Source organism: Heliangelus exortis, chromosome 20 (genome assembly GCF_036169615.1).
Source record: "Heliangelus exortis chromosome 20, bHelExo1.hap1, whole genome shotgun sequence".
NCBI lineage: Eukaryota > Metazoa > Chordata > Aves > Apodiformes > Trochilidae > Heliangelus > Heliangelus exortis.
This window is the reverse complement of record NC_092441.1, coordinates 10,834,530-10,855,008: the sequence shown is the minus strand read 5'-3', so window position 1 is coordinate 10,855,008 and position 20,479 is coordinate 10,834,530. Positions and strand designations below refer to the sequence as shown.

The following is a 20,479-nucleotide window of genomic DNA, read 5'->3' as shown; positions in this document are numbered from 1 at the left end:
AGTTTTCAGGGGCAATTACATGAAAATTCATACAAGTGTTAAAGCTTCTGAATTCCAATTACTACTATCTAACAAAAGACTTTTTTTAAGAAAAAGACTCAGATATAGATGAAATGCATTATCTCAATTTTGGAGCTTTAGCTATACAAACAAGGCTGCCTTTTCCATTAGATAGAATAAATCCACATCCAAGTGCAATGTAAGACTGCATAAAAATAACCAATGTGACTCCCAAGAGAAAGTATACATAAGGAAGAACAGCATGCAGTTTGAAAGGTAATTTGTTATTTTCAGGACAACTCTAACATTAGACTAATAAGAAGATACAGTAAACAAAAGGCTTTCAGATCTTTCTGAGGTGACCAAACTCCCCTGGTATGTGGAATGTAAAATCCTTACACACTGAGGACTGCCAGGATTCCCAAACTGCTGCTGTTGACTGCCAATGTACAAGGTGCTTTCCCTCCTTATTTTCCTTCCCATTCTAATTTTTATCCCATGCCCCCTTTCATCATGAAGCAGCCTGGCCTGGCACAAGAAAAATAAAACAATCTTCTGCCTTTATTCCAGAGTTGAAATAATAAGCAGAAACAACAACAAAAAAACCACAACAAAACAAACAAAAAAACCCAACCAACAAACAAATTAAAAAAAAAAACCAAAAAACCAAACCAAAACAAAAAAACCCCAGAAACTTTCAGTAATGTGATATATTGTGGCACAACTGCTCAGTACAAGACTGCAAAGTTTCTGTTGGATAAGCCAATGCTCCAGTGAGTGATGCTGCACTGGAATTCTGTCACAAGAGTTTCTCCATGTGCAGCTGAACACCTGAGATGAGAGGGTGGTGCAGCTTAACCCCAGCCAGCAACTAAGGATCACACAGCTGCTCACTCACTCAATCCTCCCCAGTGGGATGGGGAAGAGAGTCAAGGGGGAAAAGCCTTAAAACTCAGGAGCAGAGATAAAGACACTTTACTAGGACAGAAAGATAGAATAATAAATAATAACAACAAGAATAATAGGTTATGCACAACAACTTCTGTACAACTGCTCACCACCTGCTGAGTGATGCCCAGCACAGCACTGAGCAGCAGTCACCACCCCCAGCCCCCTCCCTCCAGTTGATTTGCTGAGCATGAATGACACCATGTGGCATGGACCATCCCTTGGGGCACCTTGGGACAGTTGTCCTGGCCCTGCACCTCCCAGCTTCCTGTGCACTGGCAGCCTTCTTGCTGGCAAGGCATAAGAAGCTGAAAAGTCCTCGACTCAGTGCAACAACTCACCCATCAATGTATTATCAGCACTATCCTCTTACTACATCCAAACCATCCTGCTCTAGCAGCAACTCAGGAGAAAATTAACTCTATCCCAGCCAAAACCAGGACAAATGGAAACAGATCTCTGGATGTTTTTTCCATTAGTTCAGTACACAATCCCTTATCTACTCAAGAAAACAAATCAGTTGGCACACACTATTTATTTACATGTGATGCTCTTCTGTATACAAAACAATCAGTGCACACTCTGACTTCAAGAACTGCTCTGATATGCAAGCACTTGGGAACTGGTTGGGACTACCTGGAATTACCTCCTTCCCTCCAGGGACAAGAGTGAGATCTAAACTACAGAACCCACTGACAGAATGAGAATGTCTATTAATCTTTTTGCACACAGAATCAAAGAAAACTCAATATTTTTTAAGGCGTCCTCACAATGCTGGCCTCATTAACTTATATGCCACTCTTGCCAATATGAAAATTCTTGAGATGTTGAGGTAATTTGAAAAATATTCTGGTCTCATTATCATGACAGTCATGTAAAAACTCAGAACTCTAAATTTAAAAGCTATTTTCCACATTAATATCTACTTTGTGTGTAACTAGAAACATTAATTTTAATGATACTTGTAAGAAAGAAGCTACTGATTTTCTGTATACTCTTTCTTTTGCTACTAAGAAAATCTTTACTTGCAATTTCAGATATAGATTGAAATTTTTAACACTGTACACAGGGTTCAGTAACAATACCAAAAAAAATTTATTTATTAACTTTCAAAATCAATAAATGTATTTGTCCAGACCAAAAGAAAAAAATTCAAACTACCTCACTTCTTAGTTTGTGAGCTTGGGGTGCAGGAGATCATACAATGCCTTTGGCCTGGAGTTGTTTCTTAAGGATCAAGCTCAGCTATCTCATTCCTTTGTTAATTTTTCCAACTCATTTGCTGATTGTGCAATATTTGTTTACAGCTGTCCCAGAGGCAGATGAACAGGTCTGTGAACTAGCAGTGCCATGCATTGTTCAAATTCACTCAATCCAATCAGCTGGCTTAAGAGTCTCCTTACCCATCACAGATATGCAGAACTCAGGCAGTGGGTTAACACATTCAGATAATGCCACAGGTTAAAATGGCCCCAGGCACTGCAGCTCTTCATCTAAATCCAAACTACAGCATAAGCCAAAAATTTACTTTAGAGATGCAAAATAGTGAGAATTTCTCATTGAAGAAATGCAAATACTCCAGGCTCCCTAACAGTAAGCCAGGTATCACCTGTGTGTATGAGAAAAAGGACAGTAATCTTACAGCACAGAAAGGTGTTCATCCTGACACTGGTGCAGATTTCCCTCTTATATTCAGCAATGAAAACAAGAGGAAATAACACTCCTTCTTGCCTTTGCCCACAGTTTGATTCCATGTGTTGAGAAGTTAAAATATAAAATACAAAACTTGGAAGCCATGTGCTGTTTCTGTGCACAATCAGATCACAGGGGCACACACACACTCACACAGTAGTGAGAGGAATAAAATTTCTGCTAGTGCACTGAGACTACATGAAGTCAAAAATCCAGGTCAGAAGAAGTTACAAAACAGTGGAAAGTCCAAGCCTGCAAATTAGAATTTCAGGAACAAACAAAAAAATCTCACTGCTACATTGGCTTTTCTCAAGCTTCTGCTTTTTTTTTCTTTTTTCTTCCACCCACTCTGGCTTATCATACTGACTGAAGTTAGGGTCAGAACTTCAAATACAGACAGAACTCTATTCACACATCCCCAACCATCTTCCAAGGCAAGAAAACTGAATGGCATGATTATTCTAAGAAGAGTAGGGAGATCACTTTTTTAAGAACAGCATTCCACCCTGTCACTGGTAGATTTGTAGACAGAAGGTCAACTTTTCTCAAAGAAACTCAAGTTGTTTCAGAACTACTGGGGAGCTCTGCACCACACATTTGCTCATAAGGAGCAGATGTTCCCATTTCTCCTTTCAGACTCTGAATTAGAGTTCTGTCTGATACAACATCAACCCAGAAGCTACAGTTCACTTAAGCACTAGGGACATATTCTACCCCTGTAAAATGGTGAAAGACATGTTCCATTCAGTTCAAACACAGATTCATTTTTGCCTTCCTAGGGTTCAAGAGCAAAGAAAGAAAATGCTTACACAAGGGAAGAAATAATAGACAATAAAAGGCATTAGAAGTTTTAAGAAAGAAAGAAAAAAAACAAAACACCTCATTGCTGAAAAAGCTGCAAGGAAACCCTGTGATCCAGTAGGAAGTGGAGAGAAAGTGATGGCATGAGACAGGCTCTACCCAGCTGTAGTATGTGGATGTTAAATGTGAAGAACACACAAATCTGTTTCTCTTAAAATCTCAGCCCTTTCTCTCCATTCATTTCCAGATATTTTTACACTTTCATAAACAGAAGATTTTAGCTACAAATATGCCAGATAACTGATATAAAAAGTATTATAAGCAAGAAATATGATAGCCCCCAATACTAGTTTCCATAAAACAAGCTTACTGGATCAACTTGCCTTTCCAGTTTTTTGATATTTTACTGCAGAATTACATTACCTGATTTGTATCAGAACAAAAACAATTTCAAATGTATCTTTTCATTATGTTCAGAATATGAACTACGTTATCTGCTCCTCAGATACTACCAAAACTGTACTTTGATAAATTACCTTGTAAGGATTATCAGGTACCTTGAGGCCCCAGTGCAGGTGGTGTGATGAGCAGGTGCTCATCCCACCCCCAAAGAGCAGGTTGTTTGGCAGACATTCCTCAGCTGAAACACATCTGCTGTGAGGCAAGTGTGTTTGAGGAAAAGTTCAAAAGGTGTTTAATTCTCAGAGACTGATAAACCTAAAACTGTCTGTTTAGTTCTAGGACCTGCAGAAAATACTTTCTTGACAGATCAAGTCAATTGGCCTTCCCTTTCTAGATACTTTTTGCACATTGAATTAAGTCTCACAAGAGAAAAGTTCAGAGATGTGAAAACACTGTCTACTTTTTTGCTGAACACTGCTGGTAGGAATAAAAACTCAGTTTTCACTTTTACCAGGGTGGGGAGTATTTATGTCAACAACACGAACAAATAAAGTAATTGCCTTAACAAATTATTTATATTTACTACCCTTAGGTAAATAGAAGATATACACAAATTATCACTAAAAGATACTGGCCTTAATCACAGACATTTATTTAAAATCACAGACATTTAGATATATTATCTAGATAATATGATCATGAAATAACTAATCTCATGGAATGTTTTTGAGAGTTAATTTCACAAAAATAAAGAGTGGCATTCTAATGATGTTTTCTTTTGCAGGCAGATACAAACATCAATTTAACTGTAAGCCAGTTTATTAATGCTAACAACCCATACATTCCTTACAGTTCACTGGCTCTTAAATATTAGAAAACATAGCTGTAGCAAATCCTTTGCAGCTTTTCATGTTACTTAGTAATGCTGCAGAAGAAAGGCACTCTGGTTTACATTACATCCATGAGACTAAACCTGTATCCTTATCCAAAAGAGAGTGTCACTGTCATCATGAGATTTGGTTTACTGAGCAGAGAAAACAAACGGAAGAAGTTCAATCAAAGCTACTATTCAGTGAAAGGATTAAAAATAAGGAAAAGAATACACTGGTTATTGCTCTGCCTCCACCAGCCCTACTGTGAAATTTTCATATCCTTTTAAAGATGTATCCGGCACTCTGTAAAAGAAAACCCACAAATACACACAAGGAAAAAGTACTCACAGTGTTTGGGTGTTGAATGGCAGCTTCGTGCTGCAGCCTCACCCGCTGTGGCATCATCACATCATCCTGGAATAAATAGCACACTGTTACTGAACATAAAAAGGGTCACAGTACAGTACTCAGACACACATTAGAATGTTCTGTTAAATTAACATCATTTTACTGGCTTGCAGTCAGAAATACAAGTGGAACAAATATCAAGAGACTTCACACTTTCAGTGGATTGAACTCAGTTCTGTTCAAAGTGGAAGAGATCAAACCTACTACGTGACAACTGTGCCATGATCTCAGCACAGATGTAATGGGCACCCACCCATTTCACACTTCTAAAGAAATTAACTACCTCATTAACAACAGAGTGTAATAGCAGTACTAGTGGTGTGTGCAGACACGAAACTAACCTTGACTGGAAGCATGAAACTTGAGGCTTTGACTACAGTAATATGAAGAAATGTTCTTTAGAGTCTGGCTATGCCTTGTTTCATTGATAAGGGAAAGCCTTCAGCCTTTGACAAGTCCAACAACTTTCACTTCAAAACTTTCAGTCAACTCAGTAGCAACAAAAATACATCAGTGTTTAAATATCTAGATCTAGAGGGTTAAGTGACCTAGATATAAAGGTGACACTACAGTTTTATCAAAAACAACACAAGGATGAAAAACATTTTAGAAGTAGATCCAACTATTTAATATAATTCAAGGTTAAAGATAAAATGCAGGATTAATAAAACCAAGCCTTGTCACACATGCATTTTAAAAAGACAGAAGGAATATATTCTGAAAAGCATTTTTCTGTTTTTTACATTTTTTACATAATGTAATAAACATTAGAGATGGTACTGATTTTTAAAGCCAGCTGAGTGAAAAAAAACCCTGATTTCTCAACTTCTATGCATCACCTACTTCAAAACTAAAATGATACCTGTTTATCAGCTAATCCACTTTATCAATAAGGCACCAGAATTCTGGTACTGTATCAAGCAAATGTTCCAAAAAACCTTTTATCCTCTTTCTCATAAGAACAACTATAATCACATTTCTTTACACCAGCTGGAGAGATGATTTTTTTTTAAGCCAAAGACTGCTTTTTATGTAAATAACAGGATATGTATTCTAACTGAGCTTTGTTCACTCCTTTAGGAATTACAGAGGTTTCTTAGATGTCTTGTTAAATCCCTAAAAAAATGAGATTGCAAAAGACCTCTATCAAAAAGCAGGGAATTCCAGAACAATGTAACTTATCTCTGACACTGCAGAACAGGAGCTCGAGGGGTAAAAGATCCCACTATTTATGATCCTGCACAACAGAGATAAATTGAACAGAACTCACACATTCAAAAAGATGAAAGACAATCCACTTGGTTTGAAAAGGTTAAATCAGCACATAAAGTATTAAAACTAAATTCAAATATCCTATTCACCATCCAGGTCAATGTTTTGTTTTCATAACCAGACAACTTGACAGGAAAGGTCTCCTTCCCCCTAACAAAACACTCGGTCTGTTTGATGCTATTGGCAGAACTCACAAGTCTACAGATTGGGGTCCTAAGGCTATCATCAAGATCATCAGTGGTCTATAAAATCCAGCTAAAGAGGGGCACTAGAACCACAAAAACTTCAAAATGTCTTTTTTTATTTTCCCCATACATTTTTGTTCTCTACTGCAGGAAAACCCTGTGAACTCTTATCCTGAATGACCTTTATTTAATTAACAGTTTGAGATGTGACACACTGCTCTAGTTATGTGATACTTTTCCAGGTTCATGGAGAGAAAAAATAATAATAATAAAAAAATAACATATGTCTTAAACTAAAATAACAATCCCAAACTAAGCACAAAATGCAAATCACATAGCTGGATTTACTTTCATCTACAATGTAAACAAGACCAAAAAAACCAGGTAAACAGTAAAAAAATAAAGTCAAATAACTAGAAACCTACACTAGACACTCAAGATAATGCAGATTTTGTAGGAATTTTGTTGATTACAAACATGCTTCCTGCTCTCCAGTGTCCCTTCTGAGTAGGAAAACAATTTGCTGAAAGATGGGAGAATGAAAAGGACTTTATTTCACATGAAAAGCCAGCAGGGATTTCCAAACAAGCCCAGATGTGTTTCTGCCAGTGGAGGACCCTGATCTCCATCACCTTTCAGCGTGAGGAACTTCTGCCTGCTTGTGCTCCTGTCAGATACATCCCTGGGCAGAAAGCTGCCTGGCTCCTGTCAGGTTCCACACCAGGTACAGATGCTGAGAATTCATAATAACCAGTCACACAGCTATCAGCTGGGTTGCCTTCCTTCCAACCAGAGGCACTGCTCTTCATAAAGCCACACAAGATTTATCCTGAGCTAATTGTTTTACTTTCACAGAATCACAGAATGGGCTGGGTTGGAAGGGACCTCAGAGCTCATCAAGTCCAACCCTTGATCCACTCCCCCCGTGGTTCCCAGCCCATGGCACTGAGTGCCACATCCAGGCTCTTTTGAAATATCTCCAGGGATGGAGAATCGACCCCTTCCCTGGGCAGCCCATTCTTTTCAGCCATTCAGCCCAACTTTACTCATGTTTAGTTGAAAAAAAAGGAAACAAAGTCAATAGGCTGAGCTTAAGAATATTACTCAAAACTGTTGCTGCTCCAGTATGTGTTCCTTAACCCAGTTTGGGTAAATTCAGATGACAGGCATCCACTGGCCTCTCCAACCAGGCAGTCTGCAGTCAGCTCCACAGGGATAACCTGACAATTTTTCCCTTCAAAGTCTTAGGCCACGAAATCCATAAAGTAAAATAAAATATACAGCTCAATGTACAATAGATATGTAGTTTTTAAAACCACGGAAAAGTACACATAAAACAACACCATGATTAGAGCTCAGTTTTGAAGTGCTTTCTTAAGCTCACATTACAGCCTCAGCATCACATGCTTTTTTAATTCCTTTGTATTTGGCTGCCCAAAAAGAACAAAAAGGGAAGCTGACACACTCCATCCTCACAGTGAGAGCACCTTACTTCCACTGCAGCTCTTACACATAAAATAACTAATTGTAGTAACACCAGGAGGAATGTTTGGAGATGCTATACTGTTTTTCAGCAAGTCAAAGCCTTTCAACCCATCAAATGGTCACTCATTTATCCTGCACATGCTCAGACTACAGAAAAAAGTTTCACCATTGTTCATGTCAGCTCCTTGAACCAGGGAAGTAAAAGGCCTGGGACCTCCAAAGCCTGACCTGTCCACAGCACCACCACAGCAAACACACTGGTCCCAGGCAATTCTCCAGGGAATTCTCCAGGTTTCTAAAGAAGCCCCACACTATTAATGCATCTGAAACATGCACTCTAATGGCCACACCTGGCACCTGAGCTGAATGCATCCTCGTGATCTGTCAGGACTTGCAAGATCATCAGAAAAAAATACTCCTTTCCTGTTAGTGCTTCTGAATTAAATGGAGAAAGGAGGGTATTACAAAGAAAGCACTTCAAAGTTCAAGAAGCTGACTTGATTGAGCACCTTTCTAGTTCTGGGCATGGCAACAAAAAGGTCTGTGTGGGAGGAAAAACTTGGTGTTCTTATGTGTCTGAATGACTAGCACCTTCCATCAATATAAAATTACTTACAATATTTATATGGAGTCTCTTAATCCGGGTATTAATTGATAAGAAAATTTTTGCTGTAGAAGCAGTTTCCACCTTGATGCATTTGTTCATCAAACACTGTCATGTGCCTTTCCATATCCAGCTTTTCTGTAGTCACTGGAGATCATGTAGGATCTTTCTCAGTTACAACACCAAAAGCAGTATATGAGGAACTGTGCATGCAAGAGAAGCAGTAACTGGCACAGTGTTCACCAGCAAAAATCAGTGAACTCAGACAAGAGTAAAATCCTCACTCTCAATTCCAAACACTGATAACCAGATGAAGGTATCTGTAGGGAGAGGTTATGGCAACCAAGTTCTGAAGGCTTTCTTCTTCAGTTACAAAATAGAAAATTAATGTTTCATATTCTAGATAGAAGCATTTGATCCTTTTTTTAAATAAATGCACTTCTTCACAGAAAAATAAGAGGAATTTTGCCTTTATGTGCAAGTATGCATAGTTTGATTTTTAGGTGCTCGTTAGTGATTCACAAACATGCACAACTCTTCTGGGAAGAAGGGGCTTCTGATAATGGAGTTCACTACACCCACTTACCTACTATTTGAGTAACATCTTAGTTTTTAAATCAGAGGTTCAAATTTGCAAGGAATAGTATGTTAAAACAACAACAAAGAAACAACTACATGAAGTCTGATCACTGCTTGATTTCCTAAGTTAGAAAGCTGTTAATTTGAAAGAAAGGAAGAATATTTAAAAAAATGTTTGGTGCCTGTAGACCAATGCATAATGGCAACTAACAAGAAATTCCCCTTTCCAAGCCCAGCAAGATATGGAGCCTGTACAAACAAGCAGCTGTGTTTATCACACAGAGCTAGCTCCAGGGCTGGAGTCCCTGAAATATGTAGCAAGTCTGGATAGCTGAGGTCCAGCCACCTTCTTCCAATACCCCCTCGATGAAGTGTTCTTAAACTTGAAACTCAAGAGAAGCATGCAATTTCACAGCAATTAAGAATTAACATTCTCAGATCATACAAGCAAATTTGACAAAGGGAAAGGCCCAGGTCAGCAGCTGCCAATTCAAACACGGCCATGCTGATCCTGTGGCCCACCCTCACTTTTGGCAATTAAAACTTAACTGTTTCCCTCTGACTTTTGCAGCTCTCAGCAAGCAGTGACACTGTGGCAAAACAGTGGCAAGTCATAGCTTTGAACTTGTTAAGAATCTCAGAAATAGGGATATATTCCCAACAGAGCCTTCCAGAAGAGCAGACCAAGTGTGCCAAGGGCTCCAGTGAGTGTGACTGGGTTTGAAATAGTGCAGGTCAAAAAAAGGACACATTTTTATATTTCTTTTTTAACAGGCAGGAACCCTCCAGCAACACATCAATTAAACCTGAAACAATGAGACACTACACATTAGGATGAAATGAAAGCATGATCCTTGTTAAAGCAATCCTGCTTTATAGAAGTATAGGAATGTTTAAGTGCATGTCAATGAAAACAGCAGGAAGGGGAATTCTTTCCTGTAAGAGTCCTGCTGTGCCACAACTGGGTAAATGATGCTAACAGAGATGGTAACCACTCCAGAGAACCAAGAAACCAGGGTTACAATAAAATGCAACTAGTAGATAAAATCCTACTGCAGGTAGTTTGAAGAGTAACAGTCAAGTGTATCTACCTAATTAGTTAATTATACTGTCATTATGGCCAGGATTTTCTGAAACTACAAATGTCAAATATGAACAATTTCTTAGCTATCTGCAATCTTCACTTGTTTTCCTGGTGGGAAAAAAAGCCTCAGTAGCTTAGAGGTGAAATCTGTAACAACAGCCACAGCAAAAACTCCACAATAGCTATTAGTCTAACAGCTGTCACTTCATACTGGAATGGGCTGATCAAATTCTGACAGTTCTGAGCTCTGGAACCTTTTTTTCCACATTTCTTCCCAATTTGTTGTCCTCACAAATCTGTGTTGAGAGACGTAATGCAAGCAGCTTGACTCCAGCTGGAATGGCAAGCAAAAGACTCTCTCTGGAGCCAGTACATCCAAAGATGCTCCCAAATATGCTTGTACATTAATTTTACTCAGTGAAGTGGAATTAATATCCAAGGAGCTGCAAAATATTATTCCACCTATATGAAACTCATACAAAGTACTGACCCAGCCCCATTTCTCTCCACGTGTACAGATAGGAAACCTGAAATGATGGCTGCACTCCTCAAGGTCAGTTCCCTGGCATCACTGCAGCACATTCCAAAAGGCTGATATCAACATTCCTTCTTGGAGAGCCTGAGACTGGATTGGTGACTGAAATGAAGAAGGTAGGTGGCGTGTAGAAGCAGAGCTGTTAAACAGCTGGCAACATCTGTGTCTCAGCTATTATAACACAACATTGACCAACTACAGCCAAAATATTGAGCAATTTTGAGAACTGCAGCAATGTCCATGTTCATTTTATTTCCTCCTATTGTTTTCTGCAAAAAAAGGTAGTCACAAGAAGAGGCAGTAGAAAATACAGTTAGTGTTTTCTTTGTATCAAGCTCAGGTTTCTAATAGCTGAGCAAGCCTCCTATTTTGAAGCATCTGCCTTACTAGCAGGAACAGAAATGTGTGACACAAAACATCGTGGCAGCTTTTTCCAAGCTTATCCACATTACAAATTATAAAATTCTCAATCAAATCCCTTTGTGTAGTCTTCATTATATTAAATATAAACTTATGCTAGTGGTAATCTTGCAGAAATCTCAAATCATCAGCTGTTACACTCCTTAATAGTTGTAATTTGCTTCCCTGACGTATTCTTATCCTTCACAGCTACACAGAAAACAGAAACAACAGAGCAACAACCATAGTTTGAATTTCAAAGCCTCACCCTCCATAAACTTACACAGAAAGATATAAATGAAATACACTCTGTAGAACAAACAAACAAAACTCAAAGCCAACAAACTGTCAAAGTGAAACTGGGATAAATTCAAATCAACTCATTTAAAAAGGCACACTGTTTAGCTAAGTACAGTAGTAACTTGGTAAAAGCAATAATAAAGACCAGGAAAGCCACCTGCAAAGCTTCACTTCTTCAATGGTAAGACAGCAAATTTCTGCTGCATTGCTTTGGGTCAGAAGAAATGTACCAGCCCTTAATCATGTCTTGCAACAAATACACTGATTAATTGGCAAACTTTTAACAGATGGAAAAAATCCTTCTGTCTAGTTGACACAACAAATGGAGTTTGCAAACCAAAAGATCACTCAAATTAAAATCTGTTAGGTTATATGGCTTGAGAGTTTATATCTCTGCTCTCAAGACTCTTTCTAGCAAGCACAGTCACAACATTAGGTTGAATCCAACCTGAAAACCTACACTTCCAGTCCCCAGTTCCTCCTGGTCCTACAGTAAACCACAACTCAGTTCCAGTTCTGAGGAAACAATCTTCAGGTGAAATTACATGAGATCAGTGAGCCTTGAGGGTCCTGCTCTTCTTGCCTGCTCCTGGCCACAGGGCACCACTCCTCAGGTCAGCCATGCACCTTCAGTGCACATGAAGCTGGATAAATTCAAATAGTTATCTGTGGGTTAGGGAGCAGGGTGGGTTCACAGGAGATACCCACCAAAGGAGAGCAAAAAAAACTCAAGATGGATGGCAAGACATCTCCTATTTTACATTAAAAACCAGCAGATTGGCTCTTGAGTTTCTCATCAATATAACATTCTGAATAACATAGGAAGGAAAAATCCTGACAACAGGATGGGTATAAATAGTAAACAGCATGTTTAACACCCAAATACCTTTAAACAGCTTCTCTTCAGGGAAAACCAGAAACTACATTAAAAACAGATGAATTTTATTAACAAAGGTGAGTTAGACAAAACGCATCAACTTACTGAATCCAGAAAGCAGAGATAGGCTCCTGAGCTCTGAATTACTGCTTGATTTTTAGCAAATCCAACTGTTGAGAAAACAAAGATAAAATTATGTGGTAGTTTTTAGCTTTCCCTTTTTTTAAATCTTAATGCCACCAGGAAGAGATGAAAGAAAATACAAAAAATATTATCAGGTAAAGTATGCAATCTTTCCATACTTAAAACAAGGTAATTAACAAATATTTAAATAGTATTTCAGTCTTCTTCTCTGAGTGATTATCAGCTGTGTGCATTTGAATTCTACCATCAAGCAGAATCAGACTACTTTTGCTAACCCCTCACACAGATATATCTGGAAGGTAAGAAAAGACCACATTGTATCAAGTGATATTCTGCAAAAAGCTAAATCAATTCCACTTGGTCTTTTTGTTTGTTTAAAGTATTCTGGAACTAAGTCAGTGAATCCAGCAACATGCAAACCAAACAGTGTGGAAACATGCAGTACTGGGGGCTTTTATTCTTTAATGGGAAAACTGAAAATGTAAATCCAGATACACTGAAGTGGAGAGGAATAATTTTGAATAATATTATCCCTAAAGTTCCTTCTGTTTTCTCTACTCTTTCCATGGGATACAGGTTTATGTAACCAGACTAAAAGGTTCACTTAGCTTTAATGCACGTGCTCCTTGGCTATTTTACCAAGTTGTCCAAGTACAGAAAAAGATTTAATTGCATTTCTTAATGCCTCAAAGGAACATTATGTCAACTACCAGCAGAATATGACTAATAAATGCTCTTCCTAACAACTCTGTTGTTCTTTTCTTGCGTATTTTGGGTATTTCAATCCCTTCCTTAACTTTTCTTCACCATGGATTTCTTGGACCTGTTATCTTATATATTTACATATTATTTTATACACCCATATGAACATGTAATCTCACATCCACAGATATTCCCATTTTCCTTCCTAGTGGCAGAAAAAAAGCAGCTGGCAAAGTCAGTAACTACCACAAAAGAACTGAGTCCTGGCAGGAGCAGTTTCAGAGGGGAAACTCCTGATGCAAGTCAGCAGGTCCAGACACGCCAAGCAAGCAGAGCCCTCACACTGTGAAGGTCTCTACCAAAAGGGTAAAAGATGAGGAAAGAACTAAATTTGCCCAACATAATTAAATCATTACTCTCATACATCACTACCAGCTGTAAAGCAGCCTGTTACTATATTTCAGTACTGTAATTAGCATGCTCCAATATTTCAACAGTCTTCAATAGAAAATAATTAAGTGCCAGCAATCAATTATAAAAAAAAAAAATCAAGGAAGTTTAGAGGCAACTACAAGATGACAGTTATATTATCCTATGAACATTCTGAAATATTTAAGATCTTGATTAATATTTAATATTTGTTATGAGAAAAAGTTAGAAAATACTTTTTTCTAAGATTAAGACAGAAACCATCCTCAAGCTCTTCATCCACCAGCAATGTTTTAGAGGGGAGAGGAGAAAATGCATGTATTTCAGATTATTAACAGGAGAGATGTGACTCCCTGTAGAAGAAACCTGATACCAAAAGTTGTTTCACTACAATGAACCCTATGTTTGGCATGAGTAAAAACATTTCTTTAATATTACTCGACTGAACAAAATCAAATGTTTGTGCCAGGTCTCTGAGTTTTGTAAGGCCTGCTTACTTGGTGAAAAGAGCCTGTTACCATGGTTACAGCCATAAAAACTTAAGCCTCAGTGAGATATTAACATTCCTCACTCTTGGAAAGAAAAAGGTTTCCTTTTTTTAGGCAAGTGACCCTTTCTTTTTTTCTAGGTTCCCCCCCTTTCTTTGACATGTTAGAAAAGAATCAGAAATAAATCCTAATCTTGTGTAAATAGTTGAAGATGTGAAGCCTGACTAGTACATTGTTTCTGTACTAAAGCATCTTCTTTTAAAGGAAAGACTCCTTACAGTTGTAACTAGTCCTTAACATAATAAAAGTAAATCACTGAAAGCAAACAAATACTATGGATTTCAAGTAACCTGCTCCTAAAATGTAACAACCACAAAAAAAAAAAGAAAAAAGAAAAAAAAAAGTCCTTGTTTTGGTGACCTGAGAGTGACTTCCACATGAATAAGATCAGTTTTCTTTTTTAAAAAGAACCAGGCATTTCATACTATGATTTAAAACAATGCTCACAGCTGCATCTCTCCTCTACCCCTCACACACCCTCTCCATCCCCCCCAGTTTCTTAAAGATTTGTTCAGGTTTCAGCTATCACAACACTGGCAAATTGCACGTTAAAAAAAATTTAATCTGACACATCTCTAATGGCACAAAAAGCTCCTTGTAGTTCTCAACTCAAACTTAGTTTTAGTTTCAGTTCCTAAAGTGCAATGTGAACCAGCTCCAGAATTTTATATAAAATATTGTCAAAACATTTCCTCTGTTTATTCTTGCAAACTCAAAACCAGTTTACACCTGTGATCAATACTATACTCTATTAGAAGTAAGACTTTATACACAGAAAATGTTCTATAAAAGTAAAAAATACATGACAGAACAAGATGGTATTGACAAAAACACTACTAACCAGTTTTCCTGAGCACCATAATTAACAACTCCTGCTATTATTCTTTGACTTTTTTTTTCCTGAGAAATCACACCATACTTTGTTTCTAGATCATCAGCTACTCAGAAGTCAGATCTGAAAGAAGACTGATCTCCCAAGAGTTGAGGAGGTGAAAAGGAGGACAGATAATTTTCCAGGAATACAAGCAATTATTGACATTGCTCAACCCCAGCTTTATCAGTTGCCCAAAAGAGAAATATTCCCTTTACAAACCTTGCCTGCCTTTTGTCATCACCAGCTCAGTAATGCCAGTACCACAAGTTGCACTGTCAAAACAACAGTTCATGCTAGACATATTAATTCTAAAAATATTTATAGCACCAGTTCTACTGTGTTACCTCAGCATTGCTGGGTCTGACAGCTGTTTACAAAACAGCTTGCAAGCAGTCTATAGTCAGAAGAAATTACAGTAAACAAAGCCAGAGCCTGTACCAAGTTGCAGGCAAATTCCGTGCACAAACTCCTATTTATTTGTGCATTTCATCAAGGGGATGAAAATTAAGCCTTCTGAAAGAGATCTGAGCTTTTTCATCATCAGACCATTTTGAGAAGACCATAATAAGCTCAGGATTCTTTACTCACAAAGGGGATAATTTATAAACAGAAACTGACCAGTATTTTGTGTTAGTGTTTCCAGTTTGTGTCCATTCTTACTCGTTATTTGTTACAAAATCCAGAGAGACAGCAACATCAGCTCCAGAGTTCCCAAACAAATGTTAGCGGAGCGCTCTGCTTGCTTTGTTCTGTTGAGCTCTCCTCCCCAAGAGAGGTGATCTGCAAACTTTGATGTCATCCAGCACCAGCTTCTCCAGAGCACAACACACTCCTGTATCTATTTTACATTTGAGCAACCTCCTTTGCTGAAAACCCATAAGCAAAGGAACAGAACTGTTAAAGAGATGTGTTTGTTATCTCCTCCAGTGGGCAAATGGAACTCATACAGGAATCACACCATGCACCTATCTGCTAGATCACCAAACATCTCGTTTTACCCTTTAGGTAAGTACTTGGGAATTTAATGAGTTTTTAGCTCAGAACAGAAGTTTCCTGAAACCTGTGTTTGTATCTGATCATCAGAGGTATCTAAGCAAATGTATTTTGTTCTATTCTAGGGTCTTCTCCACAACACTGAAAGATCTGCATTTACCTTTTCAATCATTACGTAAGAAATTCAGGATTTCTTTTTTCTTAAAACCCATTTCCTGAAGACAAATATGATACCAGAAAGTAATGGCAAAGTTCTAACCAGACTGTTGTGTATACTACAAATAAACTAAATTCTTTTGCAGCTGAGAACAAGTGGCAAGCCACATTTACTTTCCTGGATGCTTAAACAAATTCTACAGAGCCAAAACCAACAGGGCCAAATTCTAAACTGGAGTGGGTTTTTGAACAGTGAGCTCTGGAAAACAACCTGGTTTGGTTTGGTTTGGTTTTCCACTGCAATTGGAAAAAAAAAAGTGGCTACAAAGTCACTTTTCAACCTGAAAAAGAGAAGATGCTTGTGATGACAACCTAACTCTGAAATAACTCACTAGTAAGCTACATACCACCTCCAGGCTGAGAGGAGTCATTACTGCCAACAACCACTGGAACACCAGCACCTTCCAGCTTCATCTTCCATTTTTCAATTATTTCAGCTGAACTGTCCTAGAAAAATGATGACATAGGTGTAGCTATTGTGCAGTAAACCACAGTCTGAAACAAAAACTCTCATCAGAGACAGTATTCACTTGGACAGGATTTTAAATAAGGTCTGAAACATAAAACATACCTTACTGGCATCATTAAAAACTGACAGCTCCATGGTTCCTTTAAAATCTTGTTCCCAAACTGACTTCAAGCATTCATCTAACCAGCATTCACTGTTGTGAACAGTCAGAATGACAGACTACAAAAAAAAAACAAAACAAAAAACCAAATGTATGTCAGTAAACACTATTTGTTTACTTACATTGAGAAATTCATTACTAAGGGGAAGTGCTAGATCCTTCTGAAACTAACTTTGACAAAAAAATGCACTTTAAAAATAGAAATGTAAGCCAAGTTCCTTTATTTTCATTACAAATACATGATTTGCTTTCTTCTCTATCAAATTTTTGTTTTCATTTTTTTTGAGTTCTATAAGATGGCTTTTGGTAGATCTCCAAGGAAACAAGGCAGCCTGCTGAACCAACAATGCTAACAGAACATCTATAACTGGAGTTAAGAGTGTACATAGAGGGGGAACCTCAAACAGACAGCACAGGCAGCACATCCAAGTCTCATGGGACACTTTAAGAAGTTCCTAGAAACAGAACTTAAACTCCTTATCATGTGGTGTAACCATAAATGCACAGCTTGAAGAAACAGAGCAACGATTCCTGTTGTGAGCATGTGAGAATCTTAAGAAGGAAAATACAAGAGGAATATCAAAATTTAATTATTCAAGATTTAGGTACCTGTGAGGACATGTATGTTGTGACACATATGCAGATGAATGTACATCAGTAGCCAGATGCAGTTTATGAAAATTGAAGAGTGCTGCTATCACAGCAATGTTGAGCTGGACACTTGCCAAAATAAGGTACAGAGCCAAATTCCTTGACACTTCTGTGTCACAATTAACAAAATCCATACAAATCACTGTTACAGCAGTATGATTAAAATATCTGTGCTTCTTAGCTTCTACCCTTCTTAATCAGCTTGCTCATTTTCTGTATTTATTTTTTTTACAAGCCAAAAAGAAATTAAAGACACTGCAGAGCTAAACTTTCTCTCCAGTTCATGTCTACATTTGTGGCCTGGCTAGAACAGTCCCAGGTGACACTTGTCCTGACCTGGGAGCTTTGCCATCAGGGCACTGTGTCAGAATCCTTCAGCCCTCTTGCTGTTCTCAGGAGGGACAAACATGACCCAGGGCACTATTTCCCTTACAGGTGCAGATTCACAGTAAGAAACCCCAGCTGGCAGTAACCTCAGGAGACTCTGCCTATTTCTTCTGTCCCAAAACAAGATCAGGTACAGCAAATCATTGCTGACAAACCATCACCTCTCCAGGGACAGAACCAGCAGCCTTGCTAAGGCAATCTCTAAAACCAGATACAAGGGAGACCTGGAATAGTTTTCCCAATGTCTGGAGTCCTTCTGTGGCAGTTTCTGCCAGCTACTACTTCCCAGTGCCAGCACGTGTTACTATTCCAGCTCTTTTTGCAGCAGCCTTCCAAATATTTGAAGACTGTTGCCATAAGAGTGAAACACACACACACACACACACACACACAAACACACACACACACACACACACACACACACACACACACACACACACAAGGCTCTTTCAAAGAAATTTTGAGTCATCACAGGGATATAAATTGCAAGCTACTTGTGTATTTTGTGTCATTCCAAGATCAATGGAGTGACAACTGATTCCACTTTCACTACCTGAGACTGATTTGCAGTGGAATCCAACAGAGGAACATTTCCATGGCCTGCAAGCCAAGCACAACAGTTAAAATACAGAACTCTGAATCAGATCTGGATTTGAGCACTGTGACACTATCTGGGTTTCCCTGAACTTTACACACTCTAAAGTAATACCTGAATCAGTTTTAGGTATTTTTTAGTAACAGATATTGATTCATGGCTTCCCTGTAAAGTGAATTTTGATGCATGGCAAAAATGACAGAATGTGAAACAGTTACAGGTACTTCAGTCCCTTTTCTTCTAACAGTGTATTAACCAAAAAACCTCCTTTCTTCCCCCAGCTAGGCCACTGAAAAAGCATTAACTCAATCAGAAGACTGATGTGGACAAATGTGAAATTAAAAAAAAAAAAAAAAGTGACAAACTGTGCAACAGAATGTTTTGCGTCAAAAAAAAAAAACAAACCAAAAACCAAAACCCACCTCATTTCTAGCATTACCCCCATCATACTCCTCTGAGAACACATATGACAAACAACCCCAAGACAATATTCATTTCAGTCTCCAGACATTTCAGGTGAAGCTGACTCCTACCTGACTCCATATCATAACATGGAAAATTAAATTTTAAAATAAATATAACCCTGCTGAAGATTTTATAGAAATCAGAAGATGTAATTTTAAAACCAGGTTTTAAAATTAGTTACTATTAAAAAGCATTTAGAGGGTTGTGTCTGTTGCCAGAAACACACTGGTTTTATAGTTTTGTCAAATTATATATACGAGATACTCTAAATAAGCACATAAAGATTTTCAGGCCACAAACTTTGACTTGGCTTTAGGACCCGGGACTATGAAGTTGTTCATCACTTTTATTTGTGTATTTTTTGCTTTCCAGACGTTTGCCTCACTACCTCTAACCCGCTGCCAAACCACATGGAACCGTGTGCCTGTACATTAGCGAAAGAAAAACTCATTGAAAGGACAAAACCCAAATATTGCTACAGGGAGTAACCAAACCCTGGAAGAAAACTTTAAAACGACCTTTCCAAACACGGAACCCCGCACGCCCTGCCTGCCGCGCTCTGAGGCCGAGCCACCCAGCCCCAAGCCCGAAATCCCCTCCCGCCGCCCCGCTGCTTCCCTCCGCCCCGCACCCGCGGAGCCCCCGCGGGGCTGCACCGAGGGCACCGCGGCCTCCCGGGGCTCTGTGCCCTCCCCCGGCCTGACACGTACCACCTGGAGGGCCCGGGCTGGCCCCGCGGGCTGCCGGGGGGGCTGAGGGCTGCGGGGACGGGCCCAGCGCCCCTGCCCGCCTCTCCCCGCCGCCGCCGCCATGGCCCCTCAGGGGGGGGCGGGGGCCGCTCAACCCCCTGGAGCCCCGGGGGGAGCCGAGGCTGCGGGCTGCTGCCTCAGGGGTAGGGCCGAGGCGGCGGGGGAGGCGTTCCCGTGGGTTCCCGTCGCTTCTTCTCCTCAGGAGGTGCCCCCGGGGACCCAGCGGCCGCGCTGCCCCCCCCATCCCCGTCCCCGTTCCCCCCTCATCCCCCCCCGGTTCCCGCCGCGTCCCCTCAGGCTGCTCGCGCCCCCAGCCCCGCAGCGGGAGGAACGACGATAGAGAAGCGCGGCTGGAGAGGCCGGAAGTGCCGCCCCGCTGCCGGGAGACTGTCTGGGGCGGCGGGAGCAGCGAGAGGCTGGGGGGATGGGAGGGGGCCGGGAGGGGGGAGCTCGGGGGTCCGGGGGGAGCTCGGGGGTCCTGGGGGAGCTGCCCACCCCGCTGGGTGCTCAGGGAGGCTGCTGTCTGTCTGTCTGTCTGTCTGTCCCCCCGGGCTGGCTCAGGGCCTGGGGGCCTCTGGGTGTTTGGTCAGAGTCAGGGTGCCTGCAGTTTCCCACCTGTTACTGAATGAACAAGTTGTTGCTTGCATCTCTCCA

General features: G+C 39.7%; 1 protein-coding gene across 8 annotated transcripts in view; it reads right to left on the bottom strand.

Moving 5' to 3' along the window:
• B3GNTL1 (UDP-GlcNAc:betaGal beta-1,3-N-acetylglucosaminyltransferase like 1) overlaps window positions 1-20,212 on the bottom strand; it is a 107,165-nt gene extending 86,953 nt beyond the window's left edge. For 4 of the 8 annotated variants that reach the window (XR_011729932.1, XR_011729933.1, XR_011729936.1 and 1 more), the window contains exons 1-5: window positions 19,787-20,120; window positions 16,921-17,037; window positions 16,697-16,796; window positions 12,549-12,613; window positions 5,064-5,129 (exon numbers count right to left, since the gene is read on the bottom strand). Coding sequence is in view for 1 of the 8 variants with exons in the window: in XM_071764223.1 (XP_071620324.1) it covers window positions 5,064-5,129; window positions 12,549-12,613; window positions 16,697-16,796; window positions 16,921-17,037; window positions 19,787-19,888 (450 nt within the window). In the remaining 7 variants the exon portion in view is untranslated. Of the gene's footprint in view, window positions 1-5,063; window positions 5,130-12,548; window positions 12,614-16,696; window positions 16,797-16,920; window positions 17,038-19,786 lie in introns of all 8 variants that reach the window. The other 4 variants (XR_011729934.1, XR_011729935.1, XR_011729938.1 and 1 more) reach the window with 3 other exon arrangements.
• Window positions 20,213-20,479: the final 267 nt, after the last annotated feature.